Source organism: Temnothorax curvispinosus, unplaced genomic scaffold, assembly GCF_003070985.1.
Source record: "Temnothorax curvispinosus isolate PA1 unplaced genomic scaffold, ASM307098v1 QBEX01014781.1, whole genome shotgun sequence".
In the NCBI taxonomy this organism is placed as follows: Eukaryota; Metazoa; Arthropoda; class Insecta; order Hymenoptera; family Formicidae; genus Temnothorax; species Temnothorax curvispinosus.
Window position 1 is genome coordinate 511,392 of NW_020224561.1, and position 19,342 is coordinate 530,733.

The 19,342-nt window shown below is 37.8% G+C and overlaps 1 protein-coding gene across 10 annotated transcripts; it reads left to right on the forward strand.

Moving 5' to 3' along the window:
- The first annotated feature begins 4,007 nt into the window (after positions 1–4,007).
- LOC112464950 (ral GTPase-activating protein subunit alpha-1) lies at positions 4,008–18,276 on the forward strand. 10 transcript variants are annotated; one of them, XR_003041968.1, is made up of 30 exons: positions 4,008–4,330; positions 5,880–5,990; positions 6,219–6,236; positions 6,449–6,620; positions 6,693–7,050; positions 7,153–7,430; positions 7,500–7,794; positions 7,873–8,240; positions 8,324–8,546; positions 8,622–8,829; positions 8,907–9,038; positions 9,428–9,664; positions 10,193–10,383; positions 10,502–10,600; positions 10,664–10,948; positions 11,027–11,152; positions 11,229–11,396; positions 11,752–11,808; positions 12,130–12,240; positions 12,318–12,476; positions 12,557–12,736; positions 12,815–13,178; positions 13,290–13,438; positions 13,538–13,713; positions 13,817–14,276; positions 14,343–14,629; positions 14,703–14,839; positions 15,989–16,167; positions 16,522–16,542; positions 16,856–16,948. XR_003041968.1 is itself a non-coding variant. In XM_025032246.1 (29 exons), the coding sequence occupies exons 1-29, from the start codon at positions 4,225–4,227 to the stop codon at positions 17,014–17,016; spliced, it is 5,742 nt and encodes a 1,913-aa protein (XP_024888014.1). In that variant the 5' UTR covers positions 4,008–4,224; the 3' UTR covers positions 17,017–18,276. The 10 variants fall into 10 exon arrangements, 9 of the variants coding, with proteins under 9 accessions (XP_024888014.1, XP_024888017.1, XP_024888016.1 ...); XM_025032246.1 differs by lacking the exon at positions 16,522–16,542 and having other exon boundaries at positions 15,989–16,114; positions 16,856–18,276; XM_025032249.1 differs by lacking the exon at positions 16,522–16,542 and having other exon boundaries at positions 16,016–16,114; positions 16,856–18,276.
- The last annotated feature ends 1,066 nt before the right edge of the window (positions 18,277–19,342 follow it).

The window sequence follows — 19,342 nt, forward strand, 5'->3', positions numbered from 1 at the left end:
ATTGTATACGCACGCGCGTACGAGTTATATAACGGAAAATAAAGTAAAATAGAGCAGAATATCACGCTTTTAATGCAGCTGCAACCTGGTCATCGTTATCGGAGTTTTTCAACGGCGACTCAACTTTTCAAGAACAGAAAAGGTATTATATTTTGTTAAATAATTTTAAAATATCAATACGTTAGATTTTTCTGCATTACTACTTAAAAAACAGCGCTGAGATGCGACGGTGAAAGGCTCTAGCGCAACACAGTGGTCCGATCAACTTCTTCGAGAGCTCATCGAGCAAATTCGATTTGAATCGATGTCCTTAAAATCCTGCGGAAGGCGGATCGCCGCGTCCTGCCTCCTCAATCGTGCCCTCGAATACATGGAGGAAATCGAGCGATGTTCTCGATTGGCGCAAAGTATATCCCGGCTTGCAAACGGGACGGCTGACAATAAGAAGACGATGTCGTCGGCCCAGGAGGCCAGATGTCGCGTAAGGATTCGGGATCCGTCGTGCCGAGCCGGTCCATTCATGGGTTAGCTCCCGTGGCGGCGCACCTTGCTCGAAACAACCGTCGACCTCCTGGACTAAGGAAATCCGATACACCGCCGCGCGTTACCTCGCGGGATGTGCGCTACCCTACTCATCCATATTCCGGCCCGTTCCAATTCCATTAAACGACCCGGCAACCTCTCCGCCGAGAGCCGGCCCCGTGCGTTGGCATTGTAAACGCTGTAATTCTCCTGCCATCGATTACGTCGATTGCTATCGCTGTCGACGCTGTCTTCGACGGCAGTTTGAGAGCGCGCGGTCGATGGCGGTCGCTGTGTGTCACCGAGGCATTCCTCGAGCTCGTATATCTTATGATATCGGACATCGAACTAAGTACGCATGGAAGATTGAGGATTGCAAATCGAAGATTAGAATTTGACTAGTCGGATCAATTTAATTTTAATCCATTTTGTTCTGACTGGTTGAATTCTAATAATTCTCAATTCGTAATCCTCGATGTTCAACACGTAGTCTGCACTAGCTAGGTTACTAATTAAAAGATATAAACCAAAACCTTTATAATATTTTGTTATTTTTAACTACCATGTGTGTCGAAATTTATTTTTACACAAAACAATGTTAGTTTAGTTAAATTAACGACATATATCGAGTAGGAGCAGTGGCGACCTATCTAGAAATGATTAAACTATGAGGAAGCAAAATGACTCAAATTAAGTATAATTAGACCAATTTAACAATGCGATACAGCATTACACGTCCGTTATATCCAGTGAACTACCGAATGTCAACTCTCTGAACTCCCATGCTAGCGCCCGATCACCAAGAAGAAAAAGGTGAGTTGCTTTAGTTTAGTATATATAGTTCACTGGTTATATCGACGCGTTTTGTTAACCCTTAGACCCTAGGTTATTAACTGTTAAGTCTGAGATCCAAACAAAAACATGATATTTTTTGGCTATATAAAAATTCTCCTTTGCTTTAAGCCTTTATAACTTTCTTCCTATAATCCTATAAGTCCCAAAATAAAATTTATGATAGTTCACTTGAGCAGGCTTTGATGTTTTGATTTAAAAAAAAAAAGAAGTAAAACAATAAAACTTAAAAAAAGAGGTAGTAACGATGTAGAAAAAAAAAATGATTGTAACCTAAGGTTAATTTAAGTTTCTTAGCGTTCTTCTGAGACAACTTAATTCTTTTTAATTTTTTTTAATATAACAGGATTTTTCGACAAAAATATTAAAAAATTTATCTATAACTTTCATATAAGCAGTTACATTGTTGAAGCGCTATTTAAACTATTAGAAATTGAGTGAAAAATTGGAATTTCGACGGAAACGTCGTTCCTCAAAACGCGAGTCGAAGAAAGACCACTCTGAGGCGCGGTCGATCATACGAGTGACGATTATTTATTCGTTTTTACACGATTGGAGTTGCACCGATTCGATTCATCGGCAGCGTGAGGAGGCGCTTCGCGCTGGCTCGAATGGTCGCGGCTCTTCTGGCGTTCCTCGAAGGCCTCCATGTCGGCGTTCAATTCCTCGTACGGCTGCGTCACCGTGTCGGCCAGATCCTCGCATCTGCGATTATCGGAAAAAGTGGTTTATCCTAATGCTTTACCGAATCGTTTCGCTAATCGTACTGAGTCGTTTTGTGCGCGAGGCAGAGCTTGCATCTGTCATCGGCTGCGAGAGCGGTCTTGTCCAGGCCGAGTCGCCGGAAGATTCTCAGTCCCTTGCGCCAAATATCCTTCTCCTTTATAATCTCCTCCACGCTCGATACTGACGCTTCCGTTTCCGGCGGCGACTCGCGCTCCGATATCCCTTTGCGTCGAAATATTATATATCTCAATCAATTTGGAATCTCGCTCAAAACCACTTTTATATATAATTCTACGTATAATTTCACGTGTAATGAAAATAAAATATATAATATTTCACGTATAATGAAAATAAAATAAGGGTGGATCATCTTTTACACAATTATATACACGTGACGGACATCGAGCGACTCGACACGCGTATGTGTGATATTTTATTAACACAATTAATTGCAAAATATAATAATTAATCTTCCTTCATTGCGTTACAATATTGTGCTTAATACATTAATATAATTAATTGTAAAATAAACTTCCCTCACATTATGTTACAATACAGCATGTAATTTAATTAATTTAACAAACACGCGTCTTATAAGACACGCAAGATTTCGCAGTAATTAAAGTAACCAAAAAATATTTTTAGCGAGTACATTTTTTAATTCGTAGTGTCAAATTATATTGAATCGTTTTTAACCATTCCTAATATAGGTCGCCACTGCTCTTACTCAATATGTTAATTTAACCAAAACAATGTTAATTTAACTAAATCAATGGATTCGAGTTAAAAATAATACTGTTAAAATAATAAATCCCGACACATGGTGGTTAAAAGTAACAAAATGTTATTTAATTCAAGGTATTGGTTTAAATTTTATCCTTTAATATTTAACAGTAGTATGATAACCTAATTATATACTTATATTTTCGTCACGCAATACCTTCGTGCGGCCGCAAGCAATTCTGAGCGTCCAAGTACTTCCAAAACGCCTTTACCTTCTCCTGCTGACTTATACTATTCTCTCTGACGAACGCAAGCTCTATGTGAATCTCATCCTCATCTTCCGAACTCATTTTGAAACCGCGCGCGGCAAGCGCGTGTAACCAGTCCCCGACATCACTTCCGCTTCTGAATCCGACACGCGCGCGTCTAGTAAAATCGAATATCGAGTCTAGTTACAATCGCTACTCGGTTGATAAAAATGGTTTCGTTGCTCTAAAATGCTCTAACTAAAAAACGCACGTGTTTATTAAAACACGATTTAATGTCCGTTTCTACCAAGAGATTAATTTTAATTTCGGTTTAACTTATTTTTTATTTTTTTCTAATTTTTAAAACTATATAAAAAGATAAAAAATAAGTTAATTCAAGAGGCTAAAGTTAATCTACATTGGTAGAAATTGGTAGAAATGCATATGACTGCCAAAAATGTATAATACATGCAAAATATACACACAGATCTCTTGCCTATTAACAATATTATAATTATATAAAATTTTCCATAAATAGATATTAAATTAACATTACCAAAACAATGTGTATAAAATTATTGACACTCTGATTTATCAAGCAATTTCTTAGCTCTTCTTTCTAATTTAAATCGCTCCTATTTAAATTACTAATTAAAACTGTATTACCGACGACGTGTCCAAGAGCGATGCATTTTAAAGACATTAAAAAATGTCTCAAAAACGTCATAAATCGAAACGTAAAGCATTCTAAAGACACCACAAAGATATTTTTCCGATTCCGCGAGGCGCATTGGAAATTTTAAGACGTTTTCCTTAGACGACGAAGGACCTCGGGACGTCATAATCAGACGTTTCTCTGGAAATTGGTTGACGGATGATGTCATTGCCCCGAGGGGCCGCCGGAGCGCCGGAGCGCTGGCGCTGGATGCGCGCGGCCAGTGAGGCGCTCAAGATGGCCGTCCCGTACATCTGATCGGAGGTGTGTGTGCAAAATTCAACGCCGTTCCGACGTGACGTGGGTAGGCCATGCACCCCGCGGCGCTGGCATGGTAATCGCGCGGAGGTAACCGGGGCCCGGCCAACGACGCGGACCGTCCTGGGCGTCGCCGCCGATGGTTGATTCCTGTCCCCGCGGCCGCCGGCGGCACGAATCATGTTCAGCAAGAAGCTCCATGTAGACGTCAAGAAGTCGACGCTCAAGATCCAGGATGTCAAGAAGGACAGCGCGACGCGGTTCAAGCATCTCAAGATCGTGCTAGGTGAGGATAAATAATAATCGACGACGACGACGACCGACGACGACGTTGCGTCCGGACGACGTTGGATCCGGGCCGACGACGGGCTGAGTCACAGTGTTTCGTGGAAGGGCGATCGCCGAGGCGGTCACCGCTGGTTAGCTATTCGCTCGCTCCCACGCGCGCTGGCCGAGATGCCTCAAATTGGAGCGACGACGTTTCCAGCGCGAGGAAATTCTAGCGTTCGTTCGTTTAAATGCCGCGGTTTCGTGCCTCGGTATCATGCTCTTTAACGAGTCCCACTTCAGCTTTTGCTCCTCATCTGAATGTCTAGAGAAGATACATTTATTTTTTGCATTGCTCCGTTGGAGAATAGTTCACTCTATCCGACTAGTTTGACCATCCTTAAAAATAGAAGATGACAATGAGGAACGTTGATACTATTGAATAATAGAACTCTTGAAATAACTACTGTTGAGTGAATTCGGACCAAATTCTGACTAATTCAACTGGCGGAATTACTCGCTGTAAAATTTCTAACTGTACAATTCGTATAACTTGTTGTCCCTAATCTGATCTATTTTTTATGCATTAGCAAATGATTACTTATTCTATTTATGTTAACAAAACGACATGGATATTGCTCGACAAGTTAATCATCAATTAAATCAGTCGGAAATTGAATGAAGTAATCTTAATGGCAATAATGGGATATTTTTAACGAGAATAGACAAAAATACCATTGCAATAATTAAAACCTGTTATACTTAGATTTTAGATTTTAAAAGGCACGACTTTCATGTGCACCTCTATGAATACAAAATACATTTTATATAGTACTCAATGGATCTTAAAACCACTTAAAACTGAAGCTAATAAATATTTTTTTTATTTAGATAAGTTTTGTTGAAAAATTAAAAGATTTGAGAAAGTATTATTCACGTTAGTTTGTTCCTTGTTTGTTTAATACGAAAAAATATCTGTTACGTCTTTTACCTGTTGCATATCCTAGTTAAAAGGGAAAAGGATTTAAATCCATACGAGATTGTGGTTGCACAGTGTCATAAGAGAGAGAGGTGGTCAATATCTAATCACCAAACCGCCTGACCACATTGACCAACGTGTGGCCTCTGTCACCAGCTAAAGTTACATTGTTGTAACCATGTATCTTTGTACACTCACCAATAAAAATCTATAGCTTTAAATACTTTGTACGCACATAGAAAATATTACTGTTCCATTTGTCTGCTTTACTCCTGCTAGGCTAACAATAAGTAATTTTACATTATAATATGCAATTATGTTATACACATTCCTTTTCTTCCCTCCTTCCTTTTCTGTTTCTTGTAATATACATATAAGGAAAAAGAAAAGGAATTCTGCTATATAAGCACAGATATCCTGAACCGGTCATGATGTAATAGAATTTCTATCACTCCTCTCTGTAAGGCATATGTGTTGCGAGAGAAATATTTCTTCCCTATTTAGTCAATTGATTATGTCTTTGAATAGCATATGTTTTTTTTTTTATAAGAAATACACGTGTTAATTCATGCATATTTTTATATTGAAGAAAACGTGGACACTGACGAGGCGAAGGGCTTTTTTGAGGGTAACTTCAGCCATGTGTACTTCATCCTGTACGATTGTTTCGTGTCCGCCGAAGCGAATCTTCGGCAGCGCGGTAAGTTGCAAACTACACTAATATTAAAGCGTAACGTACTAAATAAAGCTAACTGTCCTAATGCTGCATAACTTTGAAGATTTCTATGCTTTAATGCATAATTACATGGTATATAATTTGACAATAATATCATTGCTTTCAAAATTGTAATAAATTTTATATTAACCATAATATATTCACTCGTTATTATTTCATCATCTCTTTCATTTCTTCCCATTCTGCTGCCAGAGCTTTCCTTCCATATTGGTGAGTCACATATCATATTACTCTATAGCTTAATTATATTGCTTCGATTATCTTTTCCATTACTAAACGTTTTGTGATCGGACTACAGTTATATGAATATTTGTGTAAATACTACTTTCATGTTAAGTTCAATCACAGTATTTGCCACAAATATTCATTATGTATAATATGATGATAGAGAAAAAACTAATCTGTACGTTTTTTTTTTATAGTGCACAAAGCACACAGGGAGGAGTTAGAACAAGTATTGCAGCTTTTGGAGAAAGTTTTAACTCTTCTTCCTGAGCTGCTTAACAGACGATGGCAGTGTCATAGTTTAGCACGGATTTTGCAGAAGCTCTTGCATCCTGGTAATAGTTGGAAACTTCGTAGACAAGCTATAAGGTATGTAGCAACAGCTCAGAATATACGTGTTGTAGTTATTCGATGCAATGTATAACATCACTGATGTTTTAGGTATTTTATTTTATGGTATCAAGCCCTTGGCGAAAATGCTCCCGAGCACATACACCAGATGTTTGCCAGCTTGGTGCCAGGATTTCCACCGCATCAAGCGTCGCCTTATAAATGTGATCGTAAGACAGAGGGCAAGAAAGAAAAATTGGCGAAAGCAGCTAATTCTGAGGAGAAGGATAAGAGAGAATTTTTTGACACGCAACTCGGGCAAAGTACTTTTCATGACAATGGATCAAATCAATGTCCTATCAGTCAAGTTGACAACGGGCCTATCTTACCACCGCAAAGTGGAGAAAAGCCGCTCGACAATGAAACTGTTAGGTTTTTGGAAGCACTGCTTGAATTTATGGTTACTCAGGTATATATAATTTACTTCTCCACAGGCATATTTATAGATAATTATCTGATTTTAGAAACATGATAAAAATGATTTGTAATAATTTTTATTTGTGTTATCTAGGTGGTAAAAGTAGAATGGCGAGATAAATCTACGCGGCAGCATAAAACTTTCCAATTTTTATTAGAGCGTTTTAAGGTAGCGTACCTTCGTCACATCTGTCCGGAATTCAATGAAAACTTTTCGCTTTACAAACCTAATTTGGAATTACCCACAATGCGTAAACCGACGAATCAAAATCAGAATAACTATGTACTTTGTAAAGTCGCTTTAATCAAATGGGTTGCAAGCTTCACGCATGTGGCTAGAAAAGATGGACCTTTCGCACATCTTTCGCAAAGGTAATTTATTTACGATATCTGTTTGCTTCTGTCGTAATTTAAATTATGATACATCATTGAACGCTACAGCACAACACCAAATGAGGAAAATGCCGAATCAGAATTACGCCGCGTGTCGGTGTATACTCAAAATTCTGCGGATTCGAATTTACTATCACCCGAATCAGCCATGTCCCAGCAGGACAGTCAAAATCAGGAAGATAGTACTGTTTCGGCCATGTTAGTCAGAGAGGTTTTCTACGGAAACAGGGATAATGTAAATTTTGTACACGAATTGTACAGACAGGCATTTCTTCTGGATTTCAACCATGCGGGAGCCATAAGAAAGGCTATTGCTGTTTATAAAGATTGGATTCAAATGAATGTGAGTCTTAAATACTAGAAAATTATATGCTATATATATAAAAACATTTATGTAAACTGTTATACGTATATTTTACAGGAAATTCCGCCGTTCATGTTGGAACCACTGGATGGCCATAAAGATCGGGATTTAGAAGAGAGCCAGAGAAAGGAGAGTGAAATGGAAAAGAGTCCATCTGATAGTTATCGGCAGACAAGATTAAGGAACGACTCTTATCTTGGCGCTATACACCGGGAAAATTTGTTTATTAGGGCAGGCCTGCAAAATGTTCTACAAATTTTTATTACGCAAGCGTCAAACGTATTTTTCTTAGAGAATTCGGGACCGAATGCGTCTCTGACGTTACTCGAGGAACAAACGGACAGTTGTAAGAGAGTCCTAAATGTGTATCGATATGTTGTTATGCACTCCAGACTGGAACCAGCAACTTGGGAACAGTTACTTAGGTATTTATTCATGATTTGCCATTTTTTTCCTGTACGATTAACATTTACAATGGTTAATTTAAACTTCTTCTTGAATCCGTCAGAGTGTTACTGCAAATCACATCGCTCGTACTAAGCGAGAAAGCCTCTCGCCGCAAGCATCAGGAAAGTATCGGCGGAAAACTTGCGCCTGCCATATTCCAGACTTTAATTGTTACATGGATTAAGGCTAACTTAAACGTGGTTATTTCTACCCAATTATGGGACCAGTTTCTAGAGGTGTTAACGTCGTTAACACAATGGGAAGAATTAATTCGAGAGTGGGCGGTGAGTGTGTGACGAGTGGCTTGCTAGTTCTGACTCATCAATGGAATAAAATTTTTTTTACATATGCTTATATAGAAAACTTTGGACACGCTAACGAGAGTACTGGCGAGACACGTGTATAACTTGGATTTGAATGATCTACCTTTGGACAGACTCAGCGAACAGAAATCAAAAAAGCGCCGTGGGGTCGGGAGCCGTGCGGCGTCGACCGGAAGCGTACAGCCGCCTCGGAAAAGTAGCGTTGATCAAGAGAACAACACCGCGCCGAAAGAAAGCGTCGTAGGTATGTAAAACCTACAGATCGCTATTTTCTCTTGTCGCGATACTGGTTTGACGAAGAAACTTCTCAACTTTCATTAGATCACCCGCTGCGCGATATAAGGAAGGTGCGACCATTGCCCCGTAGTGCGAGCGACAACACTATATACAACGTCAAGGCTCGTGCAAAGTTGCACAGACAGCGGACACATACGATACACAGCGGTATTCCCGGTAAGTGAACAAGCGCAATTGGCCATATAGTTCTTTTTTTATTTTGTTTTCACTTGAAACTATGGCGAGATTTTTGGTAGTGCCTTTGTGTTGCTGTGTGCGCAATTTATTTATAACTGTGTCTCTTACTTCTTTTTTTTTTTCGCTTTGGCGCCGACACCGGTTTAAAAATAACTTCTCTCCCATACCGTACAGACGGACAGTAGTAGTGTCATTCCCTGCCGTAGATTTGTCATATTTATAACGCAGCGCTGATCGTTGCTTATCCTAATTTTTAATCGGCATGTCGTTCACAAAATCGATTTCAACTAAACAATTTGTCATTGAACACATCTCCGCAGTGTTTGTCCTACTTCTTGATTAAGTGTAAACAATTTCCACACGTGCAGTACTACCCCTATCGATAGAACAAGATATGGCGCGGTTACTGTCAAGCGGCTCGACTTCGTCGTCAACGACCGGTCGGAAGATGCTGTTCAGCAGACGTGCCAAATCTTTGGATAGCATTGTCATAGTTGATAGCGAACCACCGTCGCCACGCTGCCCGTCGCCGACACCCAGCAGTGGTGTGGACAGCAACAAAGATAGCCCCATACAGATAGAAAATATTGACGGTAGCAGTATCGGTATGTATGGCTTGTCATTGTGTAATACACAATACCTATAACAACGTATATTTCAATGTACGAAAGTTTGTTATTACGGTGTGTGAACATTTCGATATTTCCGAAAAATTATTATATCTGTCTCGCATTAATAACCACTTTAAAACATCTCATATTAGTCGAATAATGTTCTTCTATTAACAATACATCATGCTTTGATAATTGTTCGAGCATTTAAGGCAACAAAGAAGAATCCGAAAAATATTGAATCAAAGTATCTCTTTAATCTGTGCTTATCGGATGGTCTTCTGCTTTTTTTGGAGGTTTATACATTTATTACTGAATTAGTCATGTGTTAAGCTTGTAATATTTTTTCTTACCGCATAATATTACAAGATACAAAGCTTAACTATATATGGCAATTTTATATAATCCATAAATAACGCAATGAACTATGTTGTTTAATAATATATATTTGATTTTAAACTTGGATTTTATTTCTGAAATTAATAGACTAGCATATATTTAGCGATTGTTGTTGTTCTATAGATACAAATGACGCATCTGAGAGAAGATCAGTTATGGCGGGTGGAGGAGTCCGTGGATGGTTGCCAGATGTGGCTGTGGTTTTATGGCGACGTATGCTGTCGGCATTAGGGGACGTTAATAATATTCAAGAACCTGTTTTGCACGGCCAAGTCATGGATTACCTCGTGCAACTCACACAGACATTAATTAAGGTAAGAATTATTAACTTCAAAATTAAATAAATTAAATTAAATTAAAAATGGAACATATATGTGCACTTATATGCATGTGTCTACTTGACTCTTATGTTGTACTGTACGATTTATGTAGATACGTTTGAACCAAGGAGTGTCCGGGGATAATCAAGCAACACCTCCAGCACCAGAGCTAATTCCACCTCTGACAGTCATTGCACCTTGGTGTTTCAAGGTATATATACATATAATGCGAAAATTGTATCTTTCAAGTGCTTACCTACTGTATTCCTTGCAGGCGATCCAGCTTCCTGATCAATACGAGATTGGTAAATTAGCCGCGTATCGTCTTATATGTCTCTTAACAGTTCAACCATTGGACATTAGTCTACCGAAACAGCATCTCACGCTCTTCTATCGCGCCGTTCACAATGGAATTGCTAGTAATGACAGTAAAGTACTGCATGTACTTGTGAAATACACAGGACCCAGATTATTTAGTCTGAATCTACCTGGATCGAGTCTTCTGATTTTGGACTACATACACGCTGCTAATGTGATACTTAGCAGTCAAGATGTTGAGGTATCTATTTGTCTCTGTAAATTAAATAATGTAACATTCATCTGAATGTATATAGCATTTGTATTATTTTTTTCTCAGGCACCAAGGATGGAAGCGGTTTCTATTATCGGCTCGTTGTTATCCTTACCTGTTGCAGTGACTAGGCTACCGATGTTACAACCGAACGGGCCTGATATTGCAACTATGACGTGTCCAGAAGCAAAAGTAATTTAATAAGACAATTGGCAACCCTAAATTGTTCCTTGTAATTTTATGTTTATTTTGAATTTTATATTTTTAGGAGCATATTGTAACAATACTTCTACGGAGCTGTCGACGAGAACCCACGGGTATTGCGAGATGCCTGGCCCTGTCAAGTATCGCAATGTTTGCATATAAAGAACTATCCTATAAAACACAACATCCGAGAATTCCGGAAGCTGTCACAGTTCTTCTCCTTGCACTTAGAGTAAGTTGACATTTCTATGTTAAGTTGTAAATCTCTTAGATGTCTTTGAAAGACAATTATACAAGATCACTAGAACGGCTACATGCACTGATCTTAACAGAAGCCCGTAGAGCTTTTGAACATAGAATGCATGAGAAAATTATTCTCTACGATTTGTAGTTGCTTGACAGTTTGTATTTGGAATATTGCCTTAAGTTAAACGATACATATCGCGTGAGATGCACTGCTGCTCCGTGAATGTATAAGTTTCTAAGAAAGAGAATCCGTTTAACAACATGTAAACTAAGTAAAACAGGTGTGTTGCAATAGTAGTAAGATGAAGGCAAATATTTCTTTCATTGAGTATCATTGACAGCGGATGCAAGGAGCAGAGCGTCGCAGAGCTGGTTTCTGTTTTCCCCTAATGGATCAGGTAGTCCTTCTTTTTTTCTGCCTTAATGTAGCTGTGTCGGCCGTTATCAGTGTGACGTTCACAGTTTTGGACTGATACCTGCGTGTCTTACCGAGTCTACGATATCGTTGACTTTGCATGGCCTGCTGTATGTGCGTCCGAAATAATAAATTGTTTCAGTCTGCGATGATCTCCTTTTATCTGATATTCTATATACTTGCTAATGAGCGAATTTTGTACATGTTACTAACTTAATGTTGATAATTATTTAAATATAAATAAATTAATCTCTACTTGTCGGAAGTTAATCAATGTTTAATGATATTAATTTTTTGTTTTCAGTCTTCGCACGCTACAGTTGCACAGGTCGCGTGTGATTCTCTGTTACTTCTCTGCGATAAGGCTGATGTGTTGCTAGAGTTGTATCCTAATGTGCCATCTAAGATAATACAGGTACAGTATGAGATTTGATTTAAGGATTGTAAGGAAAAGTATAATAATAATAATAATTTTTATCTTACGATATTCAGATCTTGTCGGATACACTTGGGCGGATGACGACGCGTGAAAGGCGCGGACCTTTAACAGCGTCGATGCTATTTTGCTTGGGCGAATGGGCCATGCACTTAGGACCAACAGTATTACTACAGGTGTTCCAAGGAAAACCTCTCCTGATGACCTTATTTACAGTTAGTACATTTTCTTATATTTTATATATGCCGTAATTTTTTTCTTGTCGGTTTCTATAGCATTTAATTTTATTATGTAGGTGTTAAACAATATAGTGCAAAATAAAGTTGGAAAGGAATTTTCGAAAACCGCTAAGAATAATCAGGACGATGATGACGATTTTGATCCTAATATTACGTTGGATAATTTAATTGACGAATCTTCCGCAAAATCGCCTCGTAAAGGAAATATTCAGTCTGTACAATTGGCAGCAAAAATGGTAAAAGCTGATTTGTTATGCGTATTTATATACGTATAAGTATGTATAATTTACATAAATATTTGATCTCAAATACAGGTATTGATGCATTTAATCAATCATCTGGGACACTTTCCGATGGGTATCGGAGCCGCGCGTCTCTCATCACTGGTCGTTGAGTTGGACGACGTTCCTGGAATCGACGGGGACGAGCTGTCCTCCGCTGTTTTTCAAGCGCCTAACATACAGCTCTTGATGCTCTCTAATTCGATCATAATGTCACTAGTGGAATTAGCGGCATTGGATGCACCCGGCGGAGGAGTCACAGCTGGTTTGACCACAGCTCCTTCTCTGGTTAGAGTTTTATTGCGCGATCTCGCTGGAAAAGCTTCTTGGGACAGTTCGATTTTGTACAGCCAACCCTTCGTTGATGATGATCTACCGCTGCCATTTGCGAAGCCTGGTAATAAATTATGTGTGGCGTTTTTTTTTCCGCGCATCGCTATTCTAGCTTTTATAATTAAAAAAAAAAACGACGAATTGTGACGCTATAAATTTCTGTGATTTATTTCAGTTGATTGGAGCGTGAAATTACATACGGACGATTTGAACAGCGTCATCACACCTCACAACTGTACACCCAGACATACAATACGGCATCGCGAGCCCCACATATTGCCGACTTTTGCGAATGCTGCAAGCGACATGGACAACTTGGACGATGTGAGTTAACGAAGTTAAAGTTATATTGGCATATTGTAACTTTTGATAATTTATGAAACAGTGAATTACTAAAGAGTTGTATTGTAATTGTTTTTTCAGCTTCTTCAATATATAGGACATACCAGCCCGGAGGTTTTGACCAACCCAGAAATCGCTCTCAATGCACCCGCTAATCCACCTCAGGGACATTATCTCGAAAGCGAAACTATTGCGACGATTTTGAATCAGAGAAACGCAGAGCAAGAACACATGAACAATTGGAATCAACACATCAGGTTGTGTGTCTCTCACTATCTTAATGTATTTTATTGATTTGCAGTCGATCATAATGAAACCCTGTTACGATTTTACGTTGTACTTGACACATCTTAATTTTAGTATGAACGCAACGGCAATCAGTCCACCGTCATGTCGCCCACCTCCAGCGCCATTTCATCACTGCCGTCTTCTGTTTTCGCATCTCGGTTTGTCCGGCTGGGAGCTGCGTAAGAAACTGCATTTACTGGCGAAAAATGAGAAGCTTTTACGCGAACTCCGTAACCTCGATGGCCAGCGGTCACGGGAGACACACAAAATAGCAGTGATTTACGTCAGCCAGGGCCAGGAAGACAAGAACTCCATACTTAGCAACGTCACTGCCAGTAAGGAGTACGAGAGCTTTATCGCGAGACTCGCTTGGGAAGTCGAATTGGAATCGCACACTGGTTTTCTCGGCGGTTTGATACCTGGAAAGGCATCTGGTGTCACCGCGCCGTACTATGCTACGTCTTTCACCGAAGTTCTCTTCCACGTTGCTACAAGGATGCCGTCGGACAGCCCCGAGAGTTTACTGCAAAAGGTAGTTTGGTATAGCCTTCTGCGACATGTTTCCCTCTCGGGATATTTACGTGATATCTGATTTCAGACACGTCATCTTGGCAACGATGAAATCCACATAGTCTGGTCGGAGCACTGGCGGGATTATCGCAGAGATATCATACCCACGGAGTTCTGCGACGTTCTCATAGTCATTTATCCGCTGAAAAACAAGCTGTATCGAATACAGATCTCACGTAAATCGGAGATTCCATTTTTCGGTCCATTATATGACGAGTGTATCGTGGAGGATAAAGTATTGCCAGGTTTAGTGAGGACGACCGCGTTAGCCGCGAGTAGAGCGAAAAGGTCTACGCTTACGTTATATCAACATTAGTAAGTAGTCTGTTTATTAGGTGCAATATTATGAGATCGTCGAATCAAAATGTCATTAAAATAAAAATTTCAGTTATGAGGAGAGGGCGCGATCCATCGACACCGTTATGAGAAATCACAAGGAAGCTACAACATTCGAGGAGTTTACGGCCAATGTTTACTCACCTGTGCAACCGCCAAGCCCGTTTAGCGCAGCTTCGTCTGTCTCTGGTACGTGAATTTCAATTAAGTAAAAGCATTTGTAGTGTCGTACGTGAATTTCAATTAAAGTATTCATAGTAACGTAGGAGAGACCGGGGCGGAGTCGTCACTATAATTATCTCAAAATCTGTATGTTGTGTGAACTCGCCATTAATATTGTAAACACTACTTATGGTGCCCATGTAACCAACGGAGTTTAATGAGATTATATGCCATATTGTGATTTTCATTAAGGCAAACGTGTTTTCGGAGGTAAAAATAATTTTTTGCGCGTCAAAAATTTTAAATATTTTAAATATTATTTTCTCACCGAATCTCGAGATAAGTGATTCTGAAGAGTATGCATGCTGAACACGAATCCCGTGAAGTTCATTTATTTTCGTTGATTTCTAATATTTTATGAGCGATCAAACTTAAAATCTATGTCCGGGGCGAAGTCGTCATCAAGCCATATCATGTAGGCTTCGGGCGAAAATCAATGTCAAAGAAGCAACAGTGGTCGGATTCCGGCGAAGACTTGGATAATATGTGCTGCGTGTGCTCAGAGATGACAGAATAGAACTGACGAGAAACAGTGCATTTCGTGCGAGCATAGGGCACATAAGTGTGTGCACTTGTAATTTTCCGCCATCGTGTTTTTAATTAATGTTTTCATTTTTCTATTAAAACATAATTAATAAAATTTATCCTATAATTTTTTGGAATTATCAATTTTTATTTAAAATTTAGTTCGAGAATGGAGTGACGACTCCGCCCCGGCAATTTTGACATTTCAATTTTTGCACCTTTTGTCGTTTTCACTCTATACCAGTTGAACAAAGCGACGTAGACCAAAAATGTCATTATAAATTTTGTAGCCAGGGGTTCACTCTTTACAATGGTATACCACATTTTACTAAAATTACTTGTTTTGTCGTTAAAAATCGGCACCGAAAAAATAGTGACGACTTCGCCCCGGTCTCTCCTACATGTTTTGTAATATAATATTTCATTTTATTTATATCTTTATACCTGTAGTATGTGTAAAGATGTAAATAAAATTATACAAAAACAAACACACACGTGTCTCTTTAGAACTTCGCACATGACTATTCACTACGATACGCGATTGTTTGTAGAAGTTTATTATTATTATGATTACAAATATCGCACTGTCAGGATCTACAACAAGCGTGCAATCCACAGCGTCGTCAAACCTCGCGGCAGCGCTTATAGATTCGCACCAAGGACGCTCCGGTTTGCGTAGCAGTTCGACAGCGAGCAGTGACAACCGTGCGAATAGAGGTGACTAATTCAGTCCACTAACCCCCACCCACCTTGTAACACCACCGGACAAGGTAGTATTATTAGTTATTTATTATTTCCGTGCTGTTCTTCGAGCGTTTTATCTGACATTGTATCTTATGTCTCTATCTGTATCTGTTAAGTATATATAATTACTGTTAAGTATACAGTATTATAATTGTCTAGTCAGAATTCCATGGACAGTAATGTTCGTGGAACATTTGCAACGTATTGCAGATTGATGTACAAAAGTAAATATTTTCCAACTCTAATGTTATATACCTGTTGTGTATCTAATAACAATATAATTGCAAGATTAAATCTGCCGATTATTGTGATAAAGTCAAAAATACCAATTCTTTCTTTAACACATTTCTATGTCTTTTAATTAACTTTTTGTTTGGCAGTCTTGCAAAATATATTCAGAGGTAATCTTTCCAATCTATGAGCAAAAGATAGCATGTTTGAATATTTTTTTTTTTTTACGTTTATATGTATCTCATATATTTGTTAAATATTGCTTTGCAGGAGAACATAATATATGCAATACATAAAATATTGATGTGTTTACGCCGATGCTCTCTTCTTGTTCGAACTGCACGCTTACCTTTTGTAACAATATCTCCGCCTTTCTCACATGAGCATTTATTTCCTGGCTAAAATTTTATGTTGCTTCTTGATCGATAATCTGTAAAGTTACGATTTAATTTAAAAACGAGGCGTTCCGGCATTTGTTTCCAGTTTCTGACGGAAGCAGAGTATGGTTTAGCAATGATATCCCCGAGAGTACTGCGCTTCACGGAATTTCACCAAGACCCGTAAAAAAGATGTCCTTTAAAACTGGACCAAAGCAGAGGGCTAACACGCAACCGACCCCGCCAGACAGCCCGAGATACAAATGAAAGGTTTTGTTTTACTTGTATTCAGTAAAATGCTCTGCACAACCCTCGATTGGGCTCACCGAATTGTACTTTAAAGGAACTGTTCGGGTAAAAGTTAGAGTAACGAGTAATTTATATACGATAGAGTATTCCACTGTTAGTATTTCGCGCATAGCGTGAATTAAAAATAACAACGCCTGGCAACTTGATATTTTTGCCAACCGACACACGTCATTCACAGTGGGGATTGAATATCTGATTAGCGTTTTCTGTTTTCCGTCCTTAGGTTTAATTTTTATATTGAATGTACAGATCGTTGTTTATTTGTTGCAACGTGAATATTAATTTATTGGAAAGTAAATATATGACAAATTTATTAAATTATCGAAGTATACAATTAGGTATACTTCACATAGACTTACCGATGCCGAGAGACAGCTATTTACATTGTACAGCACTTTCTTAAGATTAATTTATCCTAGTACTTCGCTAGCTAGAATAATAATTCTGGACTAAAATTTCTATCTTTAAAACATATTAAAAAGTAGCATAGAAATACTAACATTGTCAGAATGCTCTGCGGTACTGCTATATGGCCTTGTAATTATCTTATTTGTCATACGACATATATAGAATAATAGATATAACTATTTTATTATTAATTGGCAAGATGTAAATGCGTGAGGATTTATGAGTAAATATTCCCGATAACGCTTGTCAGCTTGTACATTGAAATCATATTCCAGATATAAAGCTGATGTATATTTAATAATCGCGTTAGCTCGATTTGAAGCAAAACTACGTTTATTACGATTTAAACGAAGTGATAAATAGCCATTTTCAGAGGAAAAAAACCACTTAAGTTACACATTCCATGCGCGTGTATCATCTTGTTCTTCATTTACATTTACACATTATAATATAATTCATATAATATGCATATTTTTAATTTACATTTATATATTACAGTTCATATATGTGCATAACATACATGCATATGAATTACCGAGCCATTCCATTCGAACGTTATATTCATAAATCGACCGACACATCTACTTTTTATATGCTTTATAACATATCCCTCAATGTAGAATCTCTTTCATTTTATTCGATGTAATATGAAGAGATCGCAAACGCCGAATCATTTTATTTCTGTATTAAAGTCGAAGATGCTTGATATTTTATAATATGAGTAAATTAAATATTTCGTATAATGATGCAAAGCCGAGTAATCACCACAATTTTAGTAAAAAAAAAAAAAAATCAGACGCGGAAGAAAAGTAAATTTGAAAGTAATTGATTCCATTTTTTATTGAAAAAAGCAATGGCTTGCTTTATACGAATCATCCTCATACAGTGATAATAATCAAAGTATTAATGTTATCTATTAATATTAACGAATGGCAGACTATAATAAAGGATTATATTATGGTATAACGATTGATGCATTATTCGAGATGAGATTTTTCTAGAGGTATACACTTCGCGATGATAAACTCTGTGTATAATTAGAATTTTTTGACTATTTTGAAGACTACCATGAAACACACATTCAAAAGTGTAGGTATTAGCAACGAAGACGTAGTTCATAATTACCGATGCGCAGATCATGGCCAAAGCAGCATTATTTTTCCACTAATTTATAATAAGATAGACCAGGGAAGCTCCGTGTATGTATTGTATATAAATTGTTAAGCATATAAAATGGTTCCGAAGTCATTTAAGATTATTCTGAATATATATCACGTTACATCGCTACGTTATTAATATGATATACTAATTGAATATATACACTATATATATAAATATATATACACACATAGTATATATATAAAGTTCATTTATTATTGTATAATAAAAAAAAATCATTTACAAAATGTATTTAAGTGTACTTAATTAAACATTTTCATTAATATCGCTACCACTATCATGCTGTTATTTAACTTTTTGAAAGAAAAATCTTTCTTAATATCAAAATTTCACTAAAACATCTTATGTTGCGTTTAATTGGCAGAGCGACAGATTAACGAATGCGTAAGGATAATAAGAAAATGTTGAAACAACTTCTTTGCCAAGGAAAGAATGAGATGTGAAATAAGTTTTTCTTTTTTTTTATTTTAAAGGGGAAGTATTCGATACGATAAGATAAGCCTAAAAAAAATCAGAATGCCTGAACCCCTTAATCACATTGAGCTGTTTTTGTACAAGGATAAAGTCGTACGTATACCTATCTATCTTTGTGCATATGTTTGCATATATTAATATGTAAACTTACGCGGAATAACGTATAGCGGGTCTTATAGCATTTCTTCAGATTTACAAAGGAATCAATTATTTCCAAGAGTTA